This window comes from Labrus mixtus, chromosome 12 (genome assembly GCF_963584025.1).
Source record: "Labrus mixtus chromosome 12, fLabMix1.1, whole genome shotgun sequence".
Taxonomy (NCBI): Eukaryota; Metazoa; Chordata; class Actinopteri; order Labriformes; family Labridae; genus Labrus; species Labrus mixtus.
The window spans coordinates 6,814,041-6,839,732 of NC_083623.1; the positions used below are offsets into that span (position 1 = coordinate 6,814,041).

Here is a 25,692-nt window from a genome sequence, read left to right on the forward strand (position 1 = left end):
CATTGTTTTCAGAAGAACATTTCCAGAGAATGAGCTCTTGAGCACCAGAAAGCCAAAGGACACAAGAAGAGGCGAGACGATGAACTTAATGGTGCATTTAGTATCTAACACAACACCCTCAGGGACAATGGAGACCCAAACAAATCAGTATGCAGAGTTCTCTTAAACTGCTGGATGTCTAAACAAACAAGTTATCCATTTCAAGTGAAAAGGTGATGATATGTACAAAGTGTGTGTCTACAGTGGAGCTGTACTGGTAGTATTGAAAATAATCAGATAAAGTGGGATTTTGACCAGTCTGACCCCTTTGAAAATTTATCTTGTCAATTCTTCTTAGCCGTTTTATAACATTTGCCAACTCAGCGTGTTGCACTGTGCTGAAACCCGAGACGGTCCAGATCTTTGCTGCTAACATGGATGTATCGTGGCTGCCACAAGAAACTTCTGTATTAGAGCTGCATGAATGATTTCAGATCATTTGTTGATGATCGGAAACTGTGACAGTGGTATGTTAGCGGAGAGTTTAAAGCAAGTCTAAATGCTAATAATTAAGTGTTAGAATAAAGAGTGTTTCATCAATGCTCTGGCAGACAGAACTCGTTCAGAGGGGCTGTATGTATTTGGCCATGTTTAAGACTTCAAACAGGCCGTACACTGCAACTAGCAATCTATCAGATCCATACTGGGTTAGTGGTAGGGTCGTCACCATACCAGATTTTTAAACTAAGATATGATACTTGTAAACATCAAACAATATATCAACACCTGATTCTACACCACAGCCACATAGACATAAGGTACCCAATAGGTACCCAATATTGGATAAAGTCTTATAATTAAGTACCAAAACATGTAGGCAAACAACTACACTTTCTAAATTGCACAGAGAAGCAGAGTGGGATTTTCTGGTACAGCTTGACAAACTAGCAAGGTGCATGAAGAGTGAAAGGCTTGGAGAGGTCAAAAAGCTCCAGCAACACTTGTAGTATGAAGATCAACTTTATTAAATAGAATTAGACCTCATCAATTCTACAATTCACTTAGCAGACGCTTTTATCCAAAGCGACGTACATCAGAGAGTAAGAACAACACAAGCAAGGATCTAGAAAAAAGGGAACGATGTCAGTAAGAGCAAACGATCAGCTTTGAGTCTGATTGGACACACAGGTGCTGACAGGAAGTGACCAGAGGCAAAGCACAACATTGAGGGCAGTTCTTGAGAGCTCTAATCAGTATAGAAACCATCTTACAAGTCGTCTTTATCAAACAAAAACCATCGTCACAACCATCATCATCATCAATAATATGGAGACCATCATCATCAAGTTAGTAGGTATTCATTAAAGAGCTGGGTCTTTAGCTTTTTCTTAAAGGTGCAGACGGGCTCTGCAGATCGAATGGAGTTTGGAAGTTCATTCATCAAGCTGAAATGCATCGGTTCAGAGTTCAGAGAGTTGATCTTCATACTACAAGCTGCTGGAGCTTTATGACCTCTCAAAATTGGTTTCGGTACAGGAACACACTCAAGGTATTTGTGCACTTAAGACAGTGCTCATGCTCGATCCATCAGAAATTCAATGGACATTGTATGGCTTTAAAACATGTGGTATCAAAAGGTATCAAAGTATACCAAATTTTGTCAACCCAAGTATATAACGCTGCCCTTGTACTTCTGCTCTATCAAAATACGTTTGGGAAAATTTCACAAATTTTGGCATCGAATTTAGGAAGGTAAAAAGTCTCCCAACATCTCTTGTTAAAGTCAGCAAAGTGTTACTTGACCTTGGGTTGTCAGTCTCTTTAATCATTCATAAAAGATGAGATAAATCAGAAATCTGGGTTCACTAGCATTCTGACTAAAGACTTTCAAGATGAAAAAGAAATGTATGTTAGAGAACACAGCTCTGCAAGTTAACAGTTAGCTTCATGTCTCTTCTCAGAAGCCCCCTGAAAACCACTGCATTTGATAAGAGTTTAATATTTACTTATATGGAACATTGACATTGGACAAAAGTCACTCCTTAAGAAGAAAAAGCAGTTCATTCATATTCAGCAGACGGACGCTTTGATACCAAACTGTGAGTGTGTGTGCAAAGTACCGTTAGAATTTTAAGTATGCAATTGATATTCATTGCTTGCAAATTGATCCATTTTCTGGAGATAGCACACATTAGCAGTGCCTCTCGGAGCTCTCTGTATGTGCACCGTCATGTCGAGGAGGTTGCTACCAATTAGCCTCCGGCACGCCAACACTGTCATTAAACAGTGTTCTTCCTCCGTGGGGCTCGCAGCAGCGCCAGCCTCCAGAAAGAAAGCAATCTTTATCACAGTGGGATCGAAGCTGGCAAACAATCTCTGTGGAAATAGGGGGTCTGTGATTTCCTTTGCTCCATGGCTGTGGGCTGTAATGCACTATGGACATGTTGAAGTGAGCAAGCAGGACACACACACACACACACACACACACACACACACCTTCCTCTGCTGGGGACTGACACAATGTCTGACAGAATTAAGCAACAATAACAGAAATAACCCCCGGCCGTTGCCAGATAGAGAACAATGGGCTCCGGGCCCGAGTCGGGGCTCTGCTACATCGGTGTCTAAACAGTGAGCCGGGCCGCCCAGTCCACTCCACTTCCTGCTCGATAAACACAAGGAAAACAGCCGGCCGCCTTTCCTGAGGACACAGGGGGAAGGGACAAGAGGCTCGCTGGAGGACGTGACGCTGGAGGAGAGACATCTCACTGACAGACTCACTCACTGGAGGGCTCTTCCGTAGGACCAGACAAGAGGCTGCTGCTGCTGAGTCAGGCCAAAGAACAAGATACACTGTCTGACAGGGTTTGCTGTGTCAATTTACAGTACATACACAAGCGTTCCAAGGGCCCCACAAGAGAATAATATCACTCTTTTATTCTTGCTAACTAACCAAGAATACCATAAAATCTGGACTCGGCCAAACAGATAACCTGGAATAATGTGAAAAATCCAATATGTTATCAAAATGTTTGTCTTTGGATTTTTCACTACTGTACGTTACATTCACCCCTTCACACCACATACACACACTGATGACAGAGGATGCTATGTAAAGGGGTCTTAAGTAGCAGTGGCTTGGACGCCATGTTCTGTCAACTCTGAGTTCCAAAGAAAGGGAACTTAACACAAAGTAATTGTTTCTTTGTTCCCAAAGAGAAGTAAAGCCAACCAATGGTGACAATGTCCTCATATTGTAGAAAGAAATGGGGATGATGATTAAAGCCATTGTAATGCAACTTTCCTACGAGCCTCAGTTCTGTGAAACCCACACACTCAAACACACCAACACACACAAACACACTGATGATGCAAAGTAATTAAAGGTTCAATACATTTCCAAGGACACTTTGACATATCCAAGGGCTTTGTCCTTGTAACGGCAAGAGCTGCGATCAAACCGCCAACCCTCCAATTGAAACACGACCAGCTCTACCACTGAGCTACAATCGCCTCCAATTTACTATTGAATTCAGTTTTACTAAATCAATAGCAGAGGCACGGTAACACAGTTTGCATCTAGACAAATGCTCCCCGAAAAGTTAAGAAACAACCTGATGCAACCTTACGTCTGCCTGGAACGTCGATCCAGCAGTTTTTAAAAGTGGTTATTAGGACAAAGTGTTTGGCTCTAAAGAAAAACTGCCAAACGCTTTTAAAAGTTTAAGACCAGACTCAGAAACAAATGTATGTTTTTGACAAAGACCTCAATGTTCAAAGTAACCAGGATGCGACAGGATCTGAGCACGCAGATTCCTGTTTTGTCTCGAGTTTGACCAGAGGAAGTTGTTGGTTGAGTGCCGTCACTGCTACTGGATAACCACTTCAAAAGTTCAGTGAGCTCTATGGCTCAATAGTGAAAGATAATTGGATGAAGAAAAGCTGCAAGTAATAATTAAGCACATTTTTTGTTCCTAATTCCAAGCCCTTCTTTTTTTCAGAGCTAAAAAAAAAGCTTAAACATTATGTCTTTAAATGGTTTATATTTCCAACTATTGGCCATGTTTCGTGCTATCTGAAGACAAAGATTAATGACTATGAGAAGTCAGCAGTTATTATGCACAAAGCAAAGATTATCCAAACTGTTATATGCAAGTTTAATCTTTGCAACATCACAACGTTAATCTGTAGATGTGTTTCCATATTCCATTAAACACATCAACATTTTCTAAAGGTAAAGCCAAGCTGAAGCAAAAGTAGCATTCCAGTTTTTTTTTTTTGCGTCATTGAAGAACATCTGTCCAATTTGACCGTTTCAATACATCTGGTACTTGAGAATGTCAAAACAAATCCTGCATAGCTTCCAAAACTAGACCCATCTTAAAAACCTTGTTAACTCATGAGACTGAATGTTCGCTTGACAAGATCAGCAACAAGGTACATTTACAGTATATATGTTTCTGGATCGATGCTTCTGTCACATGCAACATTACTCGTGAACACAACTTAATGCATCATCTTCCCAAATAGTCTACGCTCTGTTCTTTATTCCCCTCGCTGAGTCTTCAAAGAGTCTTCACACTACGAGCAGACTCCCCTTGTGATCTCCCACACGAGGCTGAAAGGAGCATTTGTTCCTGACGTTTGGGTTTTCTTGAACACATGACATTGAAGTTGGAGTCAGATGATGTGGGTTACCTTACGGCAGACTCTGCGCCCTTTGAAAGAAAGAATCTAACCTGCATGAGCTCCTCTTATCTGGAATATCATGAAATTCCTTCTACACTACAGGATCCGTTTGGCTGCTTTTAAACAATTCGGCTGAGACTTTAGTGCTACAACGTGGCAGAAAATCAATTAAGACAGATTCTCCAACAGCTCTTAGGCCTTCCAACCAACAGAGAGATCCGATTTAATTATTGTAAATGTACACAACGTGCAGAAACAGAGGCTTCACAGGGTATGCAACAGTCTAATCAAAGAGCTGTGATGTCAAAATCTATTTCTTCCCCATTGTCTGCATTCCGAAGTGGAAGTGCGTTTGATGTTATGGACAAAACAGGATGTAATGACCTCATATAAATGAGGAACAAGCTTGGACTGGACAGGCCAGAGTGGACCAGTATATACATGCCTTCATGTACATGTTTGAATGCACAGAGAGGTATTGTACAGACTCGTGAAATATGCCTCCGCCGCCTCCGCAGATCAAAGCTCCGTCCACACTTTCAGACATTACAGACCTGAAAGGGTCCTCTTCCGCCCAGACTGAGCTACTGCTCAGACGGGAAAGAGGGGTTGTACAGGAGTCCAACAGCGGACATAAGCAAGGAAAACAGGAAACAGCTGGTCACAACTGGCCGCCACAGCCAGCATAGCTAAGGAGACCCAAAGCTTATGTTCTATGTGAAGCATCTTTACAGGGCAGCATGCTTTCAACCGTCTACCTGTACATGTAGTGTGTAAGCAGAGCTGTAACCCAGTTCACAGTTATGACGTAAAAATGAAGGAGAGTCTGAGTTAACGTACTGAACTAATGACCTATAGAGTTGTAGCTAACAGCTAAAGATTATTATCAATCTTACTAAAATAATGTTTGGGCAAAATGTCAAAAAAGAAATGGCAATCAGAAAGTGAAATCAAAATAAATAAATAAATAAAACTAAAAAGCCAGCTTATTTTTACATTTCAGAAGCAGCCGTCAGACATTTGTGGATTTCTTAGCTAAAAATGACAACGATTGATAGTTATTCCTCATTAACCTTTCCATGGATGTAATCAATTAATCACCTCATCAATCTGCATGTGAAAATGAAGCTCTGTCTTATAGAAAAGACTGACAATGACATGACCTGTCAGTATAGGTCCTCTATTTATTTATTTATGCCTTGACAAACTTTTAACAGTCTTACAGAAAATCTTTAAAGACTGCCATCCAAAGGGTTTGGATTTAGCTCAAACTCCTTGTCAAGAGCTTTATCCCTCAATGAACGTTGTGGTCCCGGGTCTGACTTCCACCTTGGACATTTACAGTTTCCGACTCTATCCACTGTTCTGTCCTTGATATTAAGGCACAAAAAGCACCCAAAAACTGCCAACTACATCCCAACTTCATGCTACTGCTTTGTCTTCTAAACTGGGGTTAAAGCTGTGTTAAAATGTAAGACTTACTGTTTTTTGTGCCGTTGTCCCAGTCGAAGGCGTCTACGATCACTGTGTACGTCCGCTGGAAAGAAGAGGGAAACAGAATTAAGTCAAGTTCAGTTTGGAGTAAACACAATCTATTTTATCTGGTCTCTCTCAAATGTATTTCCTCAAGACAAGGTTTGACACGAGCCCAGTACCATGGGTTCATTTGAATCATTAAGTATGCAGCTTCAGTGACCCCTAATCCACAGATGACACAGGACAAACAGCTGTGTCCTGTGAAAATGCTTTCACTTCGCTTTCCAAGAGCAAACTTCTCCCTCAAAGACTAAGACTATCTGAAAATGCCCCAAAATCATCGGGGTGAGCTGCATCTTTCATCCCAGCTTTATTCAGAATTCTTCCTGACAGCTCCTCATAGAATTTCAGCATTCAGGGACAATTTGCCGCAGATGAGTGGGCAGAGGTGATGACATTTAAAAATCAAGCTTTGTGCATATAATGAAGCTGCTGCAAACTCTTTTCTGATCACCTGCCGGTTCCTTTAACACGATCAATGTGAATACATACTGGCTGTACTGACAGTTTTTAGACATTTTTAGGAGAGCATCCGTGATAAGAGCTCTACATACCAGCCTTTCCACTTCAAACAATAAGCACATTATAATGCAAAAGAAACTCAATATGTACTGTATTTAATTTACATATTTCACTGAACCAAATGTGAAATAATATATACACCTACGACAAGCCATAAGCAACCAAAGAAGGTTAAAGTTTGTTTTTAGTTCACGTTTTCTTCTTTTAAATGTTTTTTTTTTTAAATAAATTAATTAATTCATTGTTCCTAAGAGCAAAAGATGATGTCAACTCTGAGTTACAAAGAAAGGGAACTCAACACAAAGTAATTGTTTCTTTGTTCCCAAAGAGAAGTAAAGCCAACCAATGGTGACAATGTCCTCATATTGTTAAGAAATGGGGATGATGATTAATGCCATTGTAATGCAACTCTCCTACAAGCCTCAGTTCTATGAAACCCACACACTCAAACACACCAACACACACACACACTCTGATGATGCAAAAATCGATTCTTTGCTACTGCAGAGTCTCGTATGAAACGTGGCCTGGTTACTGGCAGGTGTGCTTGAGTTACGCCGCCAGTGAAACCCAATGATTCAGAGACGAGGAGAGCCAGATACGGTAAAGTACAGCTATGGGAAGAAGCCAAGAGGGGATGTGGAGAGAGAGAGGCAAGAGGACAGCAAACAGCCTGAGCTGTACCAAACTTTCCTCTAAAACATCTACATATCCTGAGGCAAGCTAATGTTAGTGATCTGGCTACATGGACTATTGCTTTGGCATGTTTGTATTTGGCAGAAGTACTATTAGGATTTCGATAACAGCAGCATAACAATTCAATTCAGTCTTAGATCTACAGGAACTTCTACGGGAGTTTATCTTACAATTATATTAAAATTTAAATTATTTGCAATGATAGCAAATATCTGAGCATTTAGCTCAGCTGATATTAGTTAAGGTTAACAAACTCCCACACACACACAGATGCAAACTAACCATGCTAACCAGCAGCACTGGAGTAATCTAGCTGGTGTGCTGCAGGGCACACTGCTAGGCAACCAGCTGACCTAAATAGCACACATTATGTCACTACTAGTGACAGTTGTAGTAGCCACAATGTGACTGCTTTGACCTCTACTGTAATGTCACTGACAGGACGTTTACAATGTGGGGGGTCCAAAAAAGAAATGGCATAAGGCAAGTATTTGGAGGGACTTCGGTTGATTCAATGACACGGAAAAGAGAAGTCACAGGGAGGGGGATTGGAAAATGTGTATGTGTGTGTGTGTGTGTCAGTCTGTGTTGTTGATCTGGGGGACCAACAAGCTGGTAGGCTGGTTGCTGCTGGGCTGTGGGATTAAGTAAGCTTGTCTGGCTGTGGGTGGCGGTGGGAGGAAGGGGAGGGGAGTGTTATTGTGGAAGACCACGGATGACAAGAGAAGGGGATGGAAGATGACGGGACAGGGGTGAGCTAAAGGGCTCGGGTCACATTTTGAACACGGGGGGGGGGGGGGGTACAGCTGTTTGAGACTGTAGCTACTGGTTAGACATCAGAGGCTTGGGCCGGGGCTGAACAAGGAAAAAAGGGATAGGAAGGGAAAAAGGAGTGAGTCTAGGGTGTTTCTGGAGAAGGGTAATGCTCATGCTGCTGTTGCCGGAAGCTTGACCAACCCCGTCCAACCGCAGACGCACAACAGATGCAGACTCGAGGATGGATTATTTGACATGAACGTGGATCATCCCATGACATGTCGCTCGGCTTCTGACCTTTCCACCCATTGCCCCTCCCCCCCCCCCACCACAAAAGGGTGGGCTATCTGCCCCAGTCTGAGCATGTGGGTGGGTGTATGCATATGCCAATGCATACAAGAGGAACCGTGAGTGGTGGTGAATGCATTAGCTGCAGGAGTTAGTGTTGCTGTGGTTCCTCATGTATTGCGAGAGTGACAAGTGTTGCAGGAAAACCGTTTAATGAGTATCATCAGCGAAAGAACAGGTGGCCATATTGTGACCTTCACCTTATATACAGGGGCCTGCTTGCATGCCAGCATGTTGTAAACATTTGGCTAAATAGATCCCTGAGTCAGTGTATGTTGGGGTCGAGCAAAGCCATGGACTAGTCTGGTTTCCCACAGACCATCCCAGTCTGTGATTAGCTGGATTAAGTGACAGCTGCCCAAATGGTTGGAACAAGATAGATGGATGGGCAGGGGGATAAAGGGGAGGAGTGGGGGGAGGGAAGGGGGGATGGCTACTGAACAAAGACCCTTGTCCCAACACCATAATTCAACCCCATCCCAATCAAAACCATTGTCAGTGAAGAGACACAGTCAGCACGAGAACAATTAGTGTCAGCATGTGTTCCACTGAGCCTGGCCAGGACAGTAGCATGGGCAAAGTCAAAAAAAAAAAAAGTTGCCAATGGTTCTTAAATCAGTCATAGCATTGTATCCCACTGTGCTACAACTTAAAGAATATGCTAATTTCATTCATCTGCTCCCCTTTTTTTCTCAACTCAAAACATTCATCAACTAAAATGTGACAGCGTGAAACACTTCTTCTGAAACTGCGAAGAATCCTCTCTGTCAGTCAAATCTCCAAAACCCCTTGGCAGCCCTTCCCCTAATGGATTAGAGGATTTACTCTGAGAAATCCTAGTTTTCAAGTCATGAAGGGGGGGCATGGCGAAACAAAATTGGATGTTTGTGTGTCATGCACTGAGTGAACCTGTGTTTGCTCAGAATGACCTAATAAATCAAGTTGGCTCTCAACAACTCACAGTGCAAAATGAACCAAAAGTCATCTACTCGTTGAATTCAGGCAGAGTCCTCTGAGTCATTGCAAAAAAAGCCCATTTTGAGTTAACGCGGAAGATGCGGTGGTAATGTCTGGGGAAAGCCACAGGTGTAGGTTCCCACGCCAGATGAGTCGTGGATGGATGATTGGACGGTGGCCAGTGGAATAAAAAAGAGACAAGGGACAGAGAGAGGTGGCAGTGGGAAGTGGAAGCTGGGGCAAGTTGGGGTCAGTAAGCATGGGATCTGCACACTTCGTCCTCAAAAGAGGGGTCAGCGCTCTGCATGTGGGGCGATGTGCCTGTTTGCATTCGAAGAATACTAAGAATGTGAGATCCAGGCCTGCTGTGTAATCCCAGGCAAGATCCCAGTCTCCCAACAATTCAGGGGTGCGTCTGCATTGGAGAGGAGGTTTGATTGACTCCTTTCTGTCATTCGGGGAAAGTCCAGACTTCGATTGTTGATTGAGCTTTGAGAGGTATTCTTGGGACCTTTTTTTGATGCCTCAGATGCAGTAACTATACAATTCACAGATAAGCACCACCCATAAAAAAACTCTGTCTGCAACCTTGAGCTATTTCTGCTCCCGTGTCATTGAAAGGTGACCTGAATGTCCACCTCTCTGTTCCCAGCTCTTCCTCGTGGGAGTTCCACTGACATCTCCTGATTTATTGCCTTCTGATGGGACATGAGGTCATCACGATTCATCCCGTGGCCAGTAATCGCTGCATGTAATCTTCATTAATCTGTGATGTCAATCCCAGCTTTTGGTTTTACTAGGGCTGAGTCTACACTATTCCAGCAAGGGCACCGAGCTACACCATTTCTGCTGAATAGCAAGGACAGTTGGAACAACAGCATGTGATGCATCTTCTACCCTCTTTGGACACTGATCTTTGGAATTACCAGAAAAATATGGATGATTAGCAGTGTTACTCCATCACTTTTAAAGGACATAAAAGGAGAATATCTGTGCATGTATAAGGAATAGAATAATGAAAGATAGGCCAATAAAATGTTGTTCATCAATGCTGAAATCTCCATTTAGCATATTTTATTGCGTTAATTTGATAACAGTTACTTGAGGCGTATCATTTGGTTTCACTGGCTCCTCTTGAAAGTGATGCATTTATGCAACATGGTACAGGCTGGATATTACAAAGTCTACACAGCCTGTGGCACAACCTAAGAAGTTCCCAATGAAAGATGAATGTTTAAATGTGAGCTACACCATCATCCCATCACTTCCACCTGGAGGGTGGACTCAAATGCAAATCTGTGTCCGTCAAGCTACTCAATCTGTTCAGAGGCAAAGATCAAAGACCACCAGTGGCAAAATCCATACAAATGGGGAGATGATGCTGGCAGGCAGGAAAGTACACCCTGCAAGGTTTCGACCCTTTTGACATACAAAACCAAACGCTTCTTTTTCCTGGATTCTTGGTACCTTAGCAATGTTTTATATATAGAATTAAAACTTATTCATATCCAATTCCCCCATTCTGGTATAAAAGCAAGAACCTTATCTGAACAAAAATGTACTACGAGATGAGCAGTTCCATCTGCCAGATCTGGCAGGGGAATTGGAGCATTGTGTTTTTACATTCAACTGTTTCCTCTAGATTATAGTATCATTGGGTTTGAGCTGAAGTTCAACTCACTAACGAAGAAGGCCCATCCAAACATCTAGCACACTGGGTAAGACTAAATCTGATTTTCATTAGTTTTGCTGAAAAGTATTTAAATTTTTTGTTTTCTACCAATCATCTTAGCACTTTCACTTAGGTGTGCTAAAATTACAAGTGTGCTTTTTCTAAACAAACATCAGGGACATGCTGCAAATACTGTATGTGTTCAACTAAATCCAATACTATTTTAAGCCGTGTTCCTTACCTCTGTCAATATATACTATGAAAAGAGTTGAAAGTCATTTTTACGCCTTACTTAGAGAGAAAGAAGTCAAACAAGTATCAAAATCTGTTTTGGTGTTTCATTAAAACCTTGCGGGCATGACAATCACAACTCAACAACAACTTGTGGCCTTACAAAGCAACATTAATTCATACTACTACACCAACATGTGTGGTTGAGAAAGCAGGTTACAGACATAACAACAGTCATATCTCTGCTGGGTGGAGAGGTGGGGGGCTGTGAATCCTGCACACAGGTTGCTTGCCAGAGTGTTGTGCCAAGAGATGTCGCACTGAAGGCAAGGCATTTGGCTGGCTGTTGTACACCGGCTGTGCGCACACACACGGCTCATTGAGCATGCTGCTTCTATGCCAACAGGGTCATTACCCATGCACGTCCAATACAACAAACCCCTCCCCTCCTGGCGCTAATTAACCAGCATGATCCAATACAATGCAACATGTAAAACAAACACCAGCACGAGCACATTTGCATTGAAATGCTAAATGACTTCACGGTCAAACCACAAATATGCATGTTCAAACATCAAGTAACTAAAGTAAATTAATACTTAAACTCGGGGCTACATGAGCTTACAAAATGTGGTAGGATATTGATTTGCAGAATTTTCTTGGATGCACGAAAGTCAAGGGCATGTAGACCTGAGAAGGTTTGAAATGTGCAATGCCATTGGACCAAAAATCTCCTTCGTCGTATGTGCAGAGACAAGTGAAAAAACGCCTTCAGAGGTTTCAAACAATCAGGTTGAAGCTCAGTTCTCGGGGTGTTAAATTGCCTGCAGAAGTGCTACAACAGCAATAGACATGCCTCAGAAACATTAACGGGCTAATTCCTGATCCAAAGCAACAGGGAGCCTGACAGGAGAGCAATACAGCACCGCCTCCAGCCGAGCCCCATTATCATTTCAAACAGGTTCAACAGTACAGTGACAATTTAACTGCCCATGTAATGACGTGCTTTAATCACCCCCACAAGGAGACTCTAGCACCTGCACACCATTCATTGAACAAGAGGCAAGGGGACGCGGTGGGCAGCAGAAACATTCAAAGACCCGCAGGACACGCGGGTCAAACCTCTAAACCACTTGCTTTGGTCTGAAAAAATCCTAATTGTAATAGATTCTGACTTTTCTTCTGACTTTGAGAATTCTAAGCAGGAGGCGTCAGAAAAGTTACCACAGGGATAACTGGCCTGTGGCGGCCAATCGTTCATTGCATAAACTTTTTGATCCTTCGCTGTCAGCTCTTCCTATGATTGTAAAAGCAGAAATCCCAAAGTGTTGGATTGTTCACCCACTAATAGGCAATGTGAGCTGGGATTAGACGGTAGTGATGACAGGTTATTTTCACCCAACGGATGATGTGTTGCTGCAATAGACTTCTGGGTATGGTGTTGATATGTATCAAACAGAAAACTGAGAATCCTGAACCCAACTCCTAACACAGTTTGATCTGCATAATAGTCATTGGATGTGCTGGAAAAATTAAGGAATGAAAACCGGCAAAACACCAGTTACATAGAATATAGACATAGGTTTAATGTACATGTATTAGGGGTGGGAATTACCAGGTAACTCATGATACTACTCTATTTTTTAATTCATTTTATACACTTCATCGATCCTGAGGGAAATTACATCTCAATTCAATCTGTTATTATGAGACATGCTACCCACACAGAGGCTGAAAAAGCACAAACGGGACCTATAGACATGAATTTATGGAGAGATGTCAGAGTGAGGGGGGCTGCACAGGAACTGGTGCAGACATAGGTTCAATCTACAGGTATAGCTATAGGCACTGCAGAGGCTCTATTAAGACTGCATCAGCATCATTTTGGCCTCAGATACTGTAGAAGAAAGTACACAGACGAGCATCGTGAAGTGTCACTTGTTCAGGCTGCAACATGTTAACAAAGAAGGCAAAGTCTTGATATAAACTTAGTCCTCCAATTATCAATCTAACATATATGTATCTGTTTTTTCCTCTAGTTATCGTTCTCTTTTATTCATCAGTAAAGCTGTGGGCTTGACTCCTGCAGAAAGATGTTTTTTTTTTGCATTGAGCCATCAAGGGTGACAACAATAAGGAGAAACTTCCAACAGACCAGAATATTTGTGCTCATCAAACATGTTTACATTAAAGAAACTTTTCATGGTTGGATAAAAATGAAATGCAGACAATCCAGAAAAATCGATAAATCAATAAATTTATCAATAAATTCTGTTAACAACTTTCTTCCCTTTTCAAAAGGATTTCCCTATAATATTTGTTTTAATTATTTGAACAAAGGTGTTGAGGGTTGTCTAGAAGAAATATTTCCATCAGAGCCCATATCTGATTTGAATATTGTTAACTCATTCAAACATGACAAAGCCACTTCCTGTGACAGCCTGTTGTTCACAGAGAGGAGGTTTTGCTTAAACTGTGGTTTCCAGTGAGGCACCGACCTACCCAAGAACAATAACACAGTTTACATGAACTGTGTCTGAAGGATGCAACTCAACCCTTTGACTTCTGAAACACTTTGATGGTACCTTATAAACAGAGACAACAGACACGCCAACATTTCAACACAACTCCATTTAGACACTGAATGTTATGATCATCATCATGTTGTAACATGACCACAACTGTCATTCATCCAGCAGGTAATACTATTTTATCCATGGTTATTTGTACATGAGAAGCCTTAGGTAAACAGTTGATGTGAATATCGTCTTGATCAAGTTTGGACTAGCAGCTGAGCGAGTCAACTTGGACAGTAGGGCAACACTTAAAGAGGGAAACTGGTGACTTTTAAAACATGCAGAGATATGTCCAAAATGAGGAGAAAGTCACTGAAACAGAAGAAACATTCAGCAACCCAAAAATGTTATAAAGTCAGCTGTTTATAGATCAAATAGGGTTAAACATTCTGAACATGCTGACACTCAAATAGCTCCAAGCAAGTAACGAGAAACATCCTCAATAGCTGATTCTAAAAATAACAGGATCTTGTTCAAATTCAGGCCGCAAAAACAACGGGGAAGGCACAAGTTAAAATATCACCCCCCCCCCCTACGGCACTGAGAAGAAAACTACCGTTTTATATTCCTGGATCCTGAAAGCAGCACTTGTACACACTGTACCTTGTGTGAAATCAGCAAATTAACAAAGAAAAAGCTGCCTACATCCTAACACTCCTAGAGTTCAGAACACACAGGTTCACACAGGGCAGCTGTCCAGATCACACACACACACACACACACACACACACACACACACACACTACTACACTGCATCTTTGTTGATGAGCGTGGTGACGTCACAGATGTCTGTCAGACATGTGAACTCTGACTACGGGAAACAGAAAGTATGATTTCTGAGACACAGATTGTGCAGTGTCTGAGGGGGGGGAAGGCATTACTGGAATGAAATGAGGGCATGGGGTTAAAGCGATGGTGTCTTTCTTCTCACTGCTTCACTTTCATGCACACATGGACGAGCAGGGGAAAGACAAGTTTATTTAACAACTCACAACTTTAGATTTGATTTACATTTTTCATGTCTGTAGCAAATGGCACATCACACCGTCATGACTGAATACTCTGATCTTAGATGTCATTCAGTCACAAAATAACGGCAACAAGGCTAATGAAACAGTGTCCTTAAACTCCGCATAAGGGCAAAGCAATCGATCACAGATGTCTGAAACTTTTTGAGTGAATACGACAAATTCCTTTGTGTGAACGTGCATTGCTTTCTTAGACAGCATGTGCACATTTCAGCAATCTGAGATCTGGGTGATATTAACTTAACGCTACCTATTAACTACCCTCGGATTATCTGGTGACAATTTTGAGGTAGAAATAAAAGATTTTTTGGATTTATTAGGGACATGTTAAGCCCCGTGTCCACCTGTCCACCTGGCTGTGTGTTCTGGAACGCTTGGAGCGCCCCAGAATATAAGCGCTGCACGTGCGTGGTGTCTCTATGACAACAGACACTTAAAAATGGCCGCTGTACGACAGACACTGCGTTGTTTTTTTTCCCTCTTCACTATAAGCATCAAACTGAGGATGCTTGCCCTCCTACTTTGTCTGGACACTGAGCAAGGAGGACGTTGTTGTACAGGGCACGATCCGTAAAAAGTAAAGGGGTAAGAAGCTTGTGACATCAACAGAGCCTTTCTGAAAAGTTGGAAAGATTTTCAACTCGAAGCGTTTGCAGGGGCTAAACTAAAAAGGCGGAGGGCTTGGGGGAAAAAAGACGCGGAGCACTGCGCATCTTCTCCGGGCCGCCGCCTGCTGCTGCATTCACTTTCCCCCCCCCCCCGCCACACCGGCGCTGGCACTCAGAAAAAAAAGCGCTAGGTGGACACGGGGCCTTACAAACAAAAACATGAAAATAAAAGTGGACATATAATCTGAGTTAAAGCTCAGAAACTATTTAATTTTGTTTATTTATTGCACTTAATTTATGTTATTGCGACAGTAAATAATGTCATTGCACATTGCATATATTTCTAATGTCCCGTAGGATTACTCTGCATGTGTGTTTACATAGAATCCCTGAAGGTTTGTTAAGGGATTAGAAAAAAGGACTCATAACATCGTATGCACACGTATGTATATGAAGCTAATTAATGGAACTTAGTATGCAGAGAGAAAAAAAAACACCTTTCTGCAACACATGCAAAGACAAAGGGGTTTTGCTGTCCAGCTTAACATGCGAGTAAGTGTGATTACAACCTTGAAAACCAAATAACAAACCCTGAGCACCACTTTCACTAAAAGGGAGTGTCAGTGCTGCCTGACCTGCTAATTGCATAATCAATACGGAGCTGAGCTGAATCACAGGTGAGACCGCTGTAAGTGGCTTTCCACCGCGCAGCAGCCCTGGGACCAGACAGGGAGGGGTGGGGGAGGGAGCCTCTGAAAGGGAAGATAATTGTTTACTAGAAGCCTATGTAGCCGTCGCCTAGCAACGCTCTGACAAGCTCCACATCAGGTGTGGTTAACCATGGCAGCCTGTGTTAGCCTTTAGCCCTGTGTGTGTGTGTGTGTGTGTGTGTGTGTGTGTGTGTGTGTGTGTGTGTGTGCGCATCCAAAATAAAGCTTACTGCAGCCGGAGAGGAGAGAGAGGGAGGGGGCATTAAGTAAGTACAGTATACATGTACCGACTCAAAGTGTTTGAATGTGTTTCTACTTCTGATATCTCCGTCATGAAAGGTATCAAAGCTTCAAACAAACTTTTAAAGGTTTGAATATCTAAAAAAAAAAAGGTACTAAAACACAGAAAAAAAACTAGCTTAAAATGAAAATAGCCTTAATAGTCCTTTCTCCCTGGATGCAGATTAATGATTGATCCCAAGCACAGTAAAGACATCGTTAATGAAGCTAGCTTGGAGCTAACTAGGGATGTTTAAGACAAGTTATTTGAAAGTAAATTAAATATAAACTTAAATTGGTTTGTCGAAAGTTGCTAACGTTAGCAGCAATGCTAACACCGCCAACACTCTGTCAGTAGCCATTAACCAGTGCTACAGCCTGGCTAATGGCAGGTGGCTGTGTTGTAGCGTATACACATCATTTAACCTGCAATGTGGTCCTGAATTACTTGACTTTAAGCAACTAGTAATTCTTGTGTCGCCTGGCGCAGGTGATGATGTTTACTTTAGGTAGCTAATCACGCACATCCCTGGAGCTTACTAATGACACGAGAGAAAAAGTCCAGCTAACTTAGCACAAAACAAGTTTTAATTTACTTAAGTGTTTCATACACATCTAGAATTATTGCTTCAGATGCACAAACCAACCAACACACACTTCATCCCTCGATACACTTGAGAGGCTGGCTGATGGTTTTACAGGAATATGGGGGGTTTGTACTTTCTACAGGAATAATAACACATACATCTAAATCTTCTTATGAGGTCAGTTGCTGTTTCAGATCAACAACAGGTATGGCTACAAGCTTGTATTTACTAGCAGAGCTGGGACTGATGCATATCGAAGTTCAGAGCAGATTCAGTTACAAGCAGGCTTCCTTCAAAAGGACACCCGGCGGATGTAGCTGGGGGGGGGCGGGGAGGTAGGGAGGAAGAGAAGCACACAAATTTCACCGGCAATTTCATTAGTGATCAAATGGAAGTTAAGACGCATCTCTCTCCCTCCCTCGCTCTCACGAACTGCTCACACAGCATGTGCTAACAAAATGGAAACTCAATCAGGCGAGCCAGGCGAGGCCTTAACTTGGTCAGCTGACTGCTAAAGTGCATTGATGCTCACGTCCATTCATAAAAGTACAGTATGGTCCACATGCTTCAGGACCGGTCTGATCATTTACATCTAGTCAGTATCAGTTGAAGGAGTAGTTAAAAAATTGTGTGGGGGATAAAAACGTAAAGTAAATTGTTGAGTTAATGTCAGAGCTGGAGGCCGGAGGTGATCAGCTAAAACTAAACTTCTCAGAAAAGTGAACACACATGCATCATCTGCATAAGAACAAACTACAAGACCATGTTTGAGAAAAATTTATTTCAGGTGTGTTGATTTTATAGATTGGTTCATGTCCCATTTGTTAACATGGAGGAGGTGGAGCTTAAAATGTGCAGCCAACCAGTAGGGGGAGCTCCGAAATCTGCATGCTGTGCAAAGCATGCTTGGAAACATAGCAAACAGGCTGGCACTGTAACTTTTTAAAGGCTTATTAGGGCTGAGAATCTTTGAGTGTCTCAAGATTCGATTCAATTTCAATTCAGAATCGATTTTAGATTAAAAACGATTCTGGATTCATGGATCCATGTTTTCAAAGTCTATTTATGAATCAGTACATACTTCAGGATCTACTCCAGTCATCTGTGAGACTGGCTGAATTTCATGTTGCTCTATTTGGTATTCTACTGAGATAAAGAGCTAGCCTAAGCACTTAGCAAGGAGTGACTGATTAGCCAAATAATTTTTTTGGGAAGTTATGAATCGATTTTTTTCCCCCACCTCTATTAATCATGAATTTAAAGAACATAGTGGCACACTGTTAAGTGGATAAAGCTTGTGGAGAACTCGTTCAGTTTAAAAGAATCCTCATTTAGAGACAACAAGTTGCCAGCGGAGGCGAGCAGTGCGACGCTGTCGGTCCGTACTTCCTAGCGGTCAATGGCATCGTTGGGCGAAAAAAACTCAACAACCATACTGGTATCCAACAGGACTGTAAACACCACACAGTGAAGACAGACAGTAGTGGAAATGCTGCACAGAAAAAAACCTGCTTAATGCTATGGAAATCATCACACAGGAAGACAGTTTTTGAAGGTTTAAATTAACTGCATCTTATTACCGATGGGACTTATATTACAGGTTTTACAGTACTAGGAAAAGTAAAAAATGCCTAAACAATACACAACAAAGCCCTCACAATAGAAAGCAGAAGCAGGTTGCATTTCCTGTAAATCCAGGCCTGTGGGGAAACACTGAGCGTAGGCTGAGCTCAGAGGTGGCAGCAGAAGCATCAATAGTGAGTCTTCTTTACTGGCACGCTGGCAAGAAAAGCCAGAGCAGGAGAATCACTGGACGACTTCCAAACAATGGATAAGCATCATGCAATCTGAGTTAAATCAGCCATTAGCAACTGCATCACACGGTCGTGAAAAAAGGCTGAGAGGAGAAGTGGGCTATGATGTCTCCGTCTCTGTGTCATCACAAAAGGAAGAAGCATTTCCCAGAAATTGCAGGATGATTTTCACTGTTTCAGCCTGACTGCTCCACACTAGGAGATGAAAAGTGCTCTTTGAGAATTCCCTCAAGTGCCTGTTCAGAAAATTAAAGGCATCAAAGAGGTGTTGTCACAGCTCAGGCTTTCAAGGTCAATTTGAAAATTGTTCTGTTCTGCAAGAAATATATTCAGTGAAACGACATCAAACCAGCGCGTCTCTGTAACGCTTAAGCAGCAGGTTTACACATTCAGTGATAATAGGAGTCTTCATTTTGGTGATTGAAATAAGAGCTCAAATGATTAATTAAGAGAGGACCATAATCACTACTGTCTCTATAATTTAAAAAAAAGGTGAATTGTTAAGGTGATTTGAAAAACATTAGCTGGTTCCAGCTTCTTACATGTGAGGCTTTGCTGCTTTTTGTCATTTTGTAAAAAAAAAAAACATCTTAATTTTGAAACTAATTGACAAAAAAGGAAGAATTGTACTTTTCATTAAATAGAAGGAGCAGTTCCAACTTTTCTGAACGTGTTAATGTAGACATGGGCAGTCTGTAGTGTTCTGAGTCTGAGAATGTTTGAAGGGCCCAACGATCTGTCTTGGTCGGTGAGGTGGATCAGCGGCGTCAGACCGATGTCCGATACTTAAATTACGTCAAGATCGGACCTGATACTGATATCAGATTGGATCAGTCCCATCTCTACTTCTGATGGACAAAAATGAAAAACGCAATTCTTAGATTAATCAATAAATCACAATGATTTTTGCAGGCCAAAGTGAGATCTTAGGACCCTTCCACAGCCGACCTGCCGTATGTACCAGAATGATACCAGCTTTCTCAGGAGACAAACACTTGAGATAGAGGACCACAATCTGACATTTTTGTAGGTCAGATAAGAAAAAAAGGGAAACCCATGGAGATGTAAGATAAGAATCCCTGCATTTTTAAGTTTCATTTCCCGGATTGTCTCATGACGCTGGGTTCAGGATGACAGAGGAGTTCAGCACTCGTTGCTTTCCAAGAGGCTCGAAGCTGGCAGCTCTCCAGACGACACGGCCAACAAGTACACTGCATCTTTGTTTCTTCAGGGAAGAAAAGCGACAACGCCACAGCAAGTGACCCCCGCAGGCTTGTTGTGACATCTGGCACTGGAATAGTGCGCGGTTATCAGCCCGGGCCACTTCACAGAAACACAACACACCAGAATTAGCCCTCTTCACCTCGGCCTCGAGGTGTCAGTCAACGAGTCAAAGAAGAGGCGTGAGGGGTGTGAAATGTATAAACATGCAGCTTGAACATAAATCCAGTGTTCACAGCAGATGATCAGTTAGCCACGGTGCTAACCTTCCCACGTGATAACCTACACAAAAGCCTCCCTCATTAGATATATGGCCTTTACCGTGTGAAGTCACACCTTTGCCATTTTCCCCTGAAGCTTGAGAGGTGGCTGTTAATTCACTAAAAGGTGGACCGCCTCCGCTATAAACAGCTGTTAAGAGTCCCTCCGATCATTAAAAACTCAGAGAGGAAACCTGCATCAAACATGTGAAGCCACCACCAACACAAAAGACTGCAGAAAAAATAAAAAAGCTATACGGAGATCAGTCCACGCTCTCAGATCTGCTCATTACTGAATCTACCAATTATGCAAATCAAGTTTTTTTTTTCCAATTATAAGAAAATGTTGTCAAAAAAGCAACTCAAGCACTTTTTTTTAAAAACAGGGCTGGATGCAGTTAATGATGTGCTCGTTATTATTCGAGGAGTCAGTTAATCATTTTTTTTTTAAAAAGGTGTTGTTTTTTTTTGTCTGAGCGATGATCAAATACCTGCAGACATTCAGTCAATTATCAAAGAAGACAAAGAGGCTGGTTCATTGGATTCTTTTTACCTACTTCTGCTTCCACTGTCCTCTGATTCTCTCATCTAGAGCTGCTCTACCACTTCTTTCAAAACCAGTTGTTTAACTTGTTATTTTATTGTTGGATCATGTGTAAGCTTGTTACGATACCAGAACTTTAAACTGCGATACCATACTGCTAAAAAAAAAAAAAAAAGCAGTCATAGCAATACTTATTCAGTACCAAGGCAACTTAAAAGAAGTTCCTGGCAGCTAAATTTAAGAAATGTCTTGATTCCAATTACCGGAAATGTCAAGAAAACTTCTGCACGCTGTCTTAACTACACAAAGACCTTAACAATGGTCGGGTACTCTTAAATTACCAATGGTTTAGTGCAGTTTAGACATTTGGGTTGAAATAAAAAAAGACTTAAGATCTGTTGTTTTTCAAAGCTTCCATACGTTTTAATACTACCATTCATTCAAATAATGTAGATCATATAGTTATGAAACATGTGCTTTCAAAAACTACGGAATGATTGAAAATGTTGACAACCTTTATCCCTGCTCTTAAAAATGTGAAAAAACACCAATTCCTCACACTAAAAACTTCAACATTGTCCTGATTTGTCCGACCAACGCTCCAAAACGCAGAAATATTCAGTTTATTCTCACCGATGTGACCGTCAGGCAGCAAATAGTTACAGCCTGAAAGCTGGAGCAAAAACAAACAACGCCATGAAATGAAATATCCACTTATTGAAATTGTTGCAGTGTACTTTTTCTGTCCATTAATTTAGCTCTACTTCAAACACTTTGACCATCTTTTATAAAACCATCCAGTTCTTTAGGCCTTCCACAGAAACTTCAGTAGCAACACAACAGAATATTACAATGGATTCACTCACTATAAGAATAAGAGCCAGAGCGCACACCCCTCAAACTTACAGTACTACAGGAGTGGTGCACGCACACCTTTTTTTTTTTTCCTTTTACATCATCTATCATTCATCTGTAGTCAGATGAGCATAATTGGCCTGAAGGGGCCACCAGGGGCCACCTGGCACCCACAGCAGGAGAGAGGGAGCTGTGGGGGGAAGTCGAGAGAGGTGTCGACACCACGCAGCAGAACACACTGAACCGCTGCCCCGAGGCACCACTCACTTCAGCTGAACACATAATTCAAACTCACAGAGCCATGTCACTCATTCATCATCGTAATAGGAGAATTAATTGGAGCATCCATCCAACGAGGATGTCACCCTAAAGAAAGTGCACGCCAATCTCGCAGAGCCCACCAGACTCCTTTGACATTTTAGCAGTCCAAAGCACACAGTAAAAGTTTGCGTGATGAAATTAAGGTTTTTAAAATGTTCAAAACTTTGATAGTTTGTTACCACATGTCTTTAAAAGATACAAAACAACCGCTGTCATTTAATTATGCATCGTATTTAAAAGTACTGGAGCTGTAAAACAATCCAGAACTGCAGTCATATTTGAACCAAAAGTTGTTAAGAGCAGAAGAGAGCACAGTCCAAAACAATGCAAATACATTGGCAACGTTTCGGTGATGAAATCTTGCCAATTTATTTGCGCAATTTAGACACGGCAATTTCTGTTAGGCCTAATTAAAAATAAGAACTAGCCCAATACTGGGTGCGGAGGACTTCTTTTTTTTAAGTTGCCGTGGTATATAAACAGCAGTACAGAGGCAAACCCTAAAAGTCGTTAAAAACCAAATTCCTCTTTATCGATTCCTTTTCTAATTCAATTCCCCGCAATGCCATGTCAATGTGAGCATATGAGAAGTAGCAGAGTTCCTCCTGCAGGGTCTCCATATCAAAGCATCCCCCCCCCCACAGTCTAATTACCCTATCATGGCCTTGGCAGGTGCTAGCTGCTGGACTGGAACAAAGCCAACCCGTCATATATCATGGCAACTTTCAGAGATGACCGAGATGACACTGTGAACCACTGTGGCTGCAATCGGATCCTCGAGAAGCACGCGAGACCGTTTAGTCGTGATGCTTGTGTCAAATCTCATAGAGACAGGACGCTGCTAAGAACCCCTTGTTTAAAAAAAAACAAAAAAAAAACATCCAGGTTCTCTGCTTCCCTTAACCTGATCTGCGGGATGTGTTGCAAATTATGACACCAATGTTAACCCACGATACGCTCCAGATCAGTTGGACACAATTCAACTATTTTAAACATGTTTTTCTTCTTCTGTCAAGCGGTTACCCAAGCCACAAGCGTGATGGTTAAAGGACGTCTTCTTCTTTTCCGTCGTACATGACAGGAACTTGAACCATCTTGCACGTTTTGCACAAGACATCCGATGACTGGGATGTGATGCTGTGCATTTTCTCAACTGTTTTAAAGACCAAACACTTCAATCAAATGAACATTAAGCAGGTCACTTGATGATGTACATAGTCATTTTTTGCAGCCCTGGTTTTAAAAGACATGGGGTACTCTTGTGCTGTGAACTTTTTATCCCAACAGTACTACTGAGGTGATGTGTGCAGAACTGGAAGAGTGGCTGCAACCTTTCATCAGTGGTTTTAAGACATACTCCAGAAGGTATTTGGACACACAAATCTGATAAATTATTATTATTATTTTTTTTTTTACAGGGTTCAGTGTCTTTCTCCTCCCAGTGGAGAGGGAATCAACTAACACTCCAGTCGACTTAATTAAGAAAGGAATCACAACTCACCGGCCACGCAAACTGGAAGGGGATCAGTATCTTGCCGGCCTCGTCGATTTTATTCGGGTTATTGTTGGCGCCCTTAAAAGAAAACATATTTCCACCGAGAACGTGCGTAGATCCAGAGCCGAAGGTGCAGGCGCCGTTGGTGTTGACCTCCGTCTGGTACTCCTTCAGGCAGATCTTGAAGTAAGTGTCGCACTCGTCTCGAGTGCAGCGCAGGTCCTGGGAGCTCCTGGAGCCGTCGCAGCACTCTCCGTCCGCCAACTCGCCGTTCACATTCTCCACGGAGATCAGCTGGAGCTCGAAATAGCCGGTCGACTGGGACACCTTAGAAACAACATTTTAAAAAAAGACCAAACTTATATTTAGGCCTCGCTGTATTGACAGGGCTGCAGCGTGGTTCTGGTTCTGGGGGTGGGTGGGGGGGGCTGCTGCTGCTGCTGCTGCTCGGATTCATGCGTAAAAATGGACAAGTGGCCCAAACAAGTGCCTGACTCCTGCGTTCAAATCATCATAGAGCTCAAACACACTGGCTGGATGTTGGAACATATTCATGAATGGAGCACGTGAACAGCCTGCAGTTTACAGGCTGGGCTTTTTTTTTTTTTTTTTTCTTTTTTTTTTAAGACAATCAGGTTACTCTCAATCGAACCGCTGCAGCAACCCAAATTTGATGCAATGCAACTTCCAACTTCTTGGTTCAGGCCTCATTCTTCCCTCCAAAAAAAAAATAAAAGACATTTAAAAAACACGTATCCAGCCCCCCCCCCCCCCCCCTGCATTGTAACCAAAATGGAGAGTAGCCTGTATCAATCCCACAGACTTCTATCTTGTCATGGTAACATGATCACATGCTCCACAACTGACGGCTACGTAATTCAATTATCGATTAAAAATGTGAACGCGAATATTGCAAACACCGGAGAGCAACAAAAAAAAATGCAAGCTGCCCACGCCCACCAACTTTTGATATTTTGTAATTTTTCCAAACATTTAAATAATTCTGTAGGAGGAAAAAAAATAATTAATTTGGGATTGCAACAAGAGCCGTCCTACCTCCGTCCATAACGTCAACAGCAGGCACACTATTGGGAGGCAATTCCTAATCCTGGTGCGATTCCACATGCCTCCGATTAATTAGAGTGACATAGGAGGGGGGGAGAAGCGATAAGAAAAGACAAACAGCCGCGGACCCGGCGACTAGTTCCTCCTCTCCTGACATGCAAACGTAAAATCTTCACATGCGTGTTTTTCTCCACCGTGTACGTCCGGATTTCACCGAGGCATTACATGCGTGTGTGCGTGTGTGTGTGTGTGTGTCTCTGTGTGTGTGTAGGAGAGAGAGAGCAGGCGGCGGATTGCAGCGCAGTGATGGTCCATGTACAGGAGTGTCCCTCCGTCAAATCTCTCCACACAGCAACTGAGATGTTCCTGAGCCACAGCCTGAGGAGAGGATGTCTGCTTTGATTGGCAGCTCCGCAAACCACTTACAAATTGGCCTGCGGGCAGTCTCTGAGCCAACCGGATTAAGGGGCGGACAATAGTATAATAACCCCCACCAAACCCTCCTCCTCCTCCTCCTCCTCCTCCTCCTGCTGCTGCTGCTGGTGGTGCTCCTTTTTCCTCCTCCCAACAAAAACTTGTATTTTACACACTGAGCTTCATTTGGGCACACCGCAATCTTGTGAATAAAACGCTTCAAACAAACAATATCACAAAGAGCTGTGTTATTATCTTAAATTTGTTGTGAAGATAACCAAAGATGAAAATGTTTTACTTTGAGATATTAGTCATCTTTTGTATTCACCTAACTTATAACAAATGCTTTAAAAAATGTCCACCAGTTTCTTAAAATGTCAAAGTGGATTTAACTGCTTGTGACTGACGTGTGATTTGATTACCATAATGTGATTAAAGTTTACATTGAATTAACATTTCTGGTTCTGAGGGGTCTCTTAGTGTGTTTTATTATCCGATTTCAAATCTTAAATGAGTTTTCCTAATGTTT

At 42.1% G+C, this 25,692-nt stretch overlaps 1 protein-coding gene across 2 annotated transcripts in view; it reads right to left on the reverse strand.

Moving 5' to 3' along the window:
- jag2b (jagged canonical Notch ligand 2b) overlaps nt 1-25,115 on the reverse strand; it is a 50,175-nt gene extending 25,060 nt beyond the window's left edge. For both annotated transcript variants that reach the window (XM_061051703.1, XM_061051702.1), the window contains exons 1-3: nt 24,741-25,115; nt 23,691-24,011; nt 6,151-6,205 (exon numbers count right to left, since the gene is read on the reverse strand). In XM_061051703.1, the coding sequence (XP_060907686.1) occupies nt 6,151-6,205; nt 23,691-24,011; nt 24,741-24,809 (445 nt within the window). In that variant the 5' untranslated portion in view covers nt 24,810-25,115. The remainder of the gene's footprint in view (nt 1-6,150; nt 6,206-23,690; nt 24,012-24,740) is intronic.
- Between the last annotated feature and the right edge of the window lie 577 nt (nt 25,116-25,692).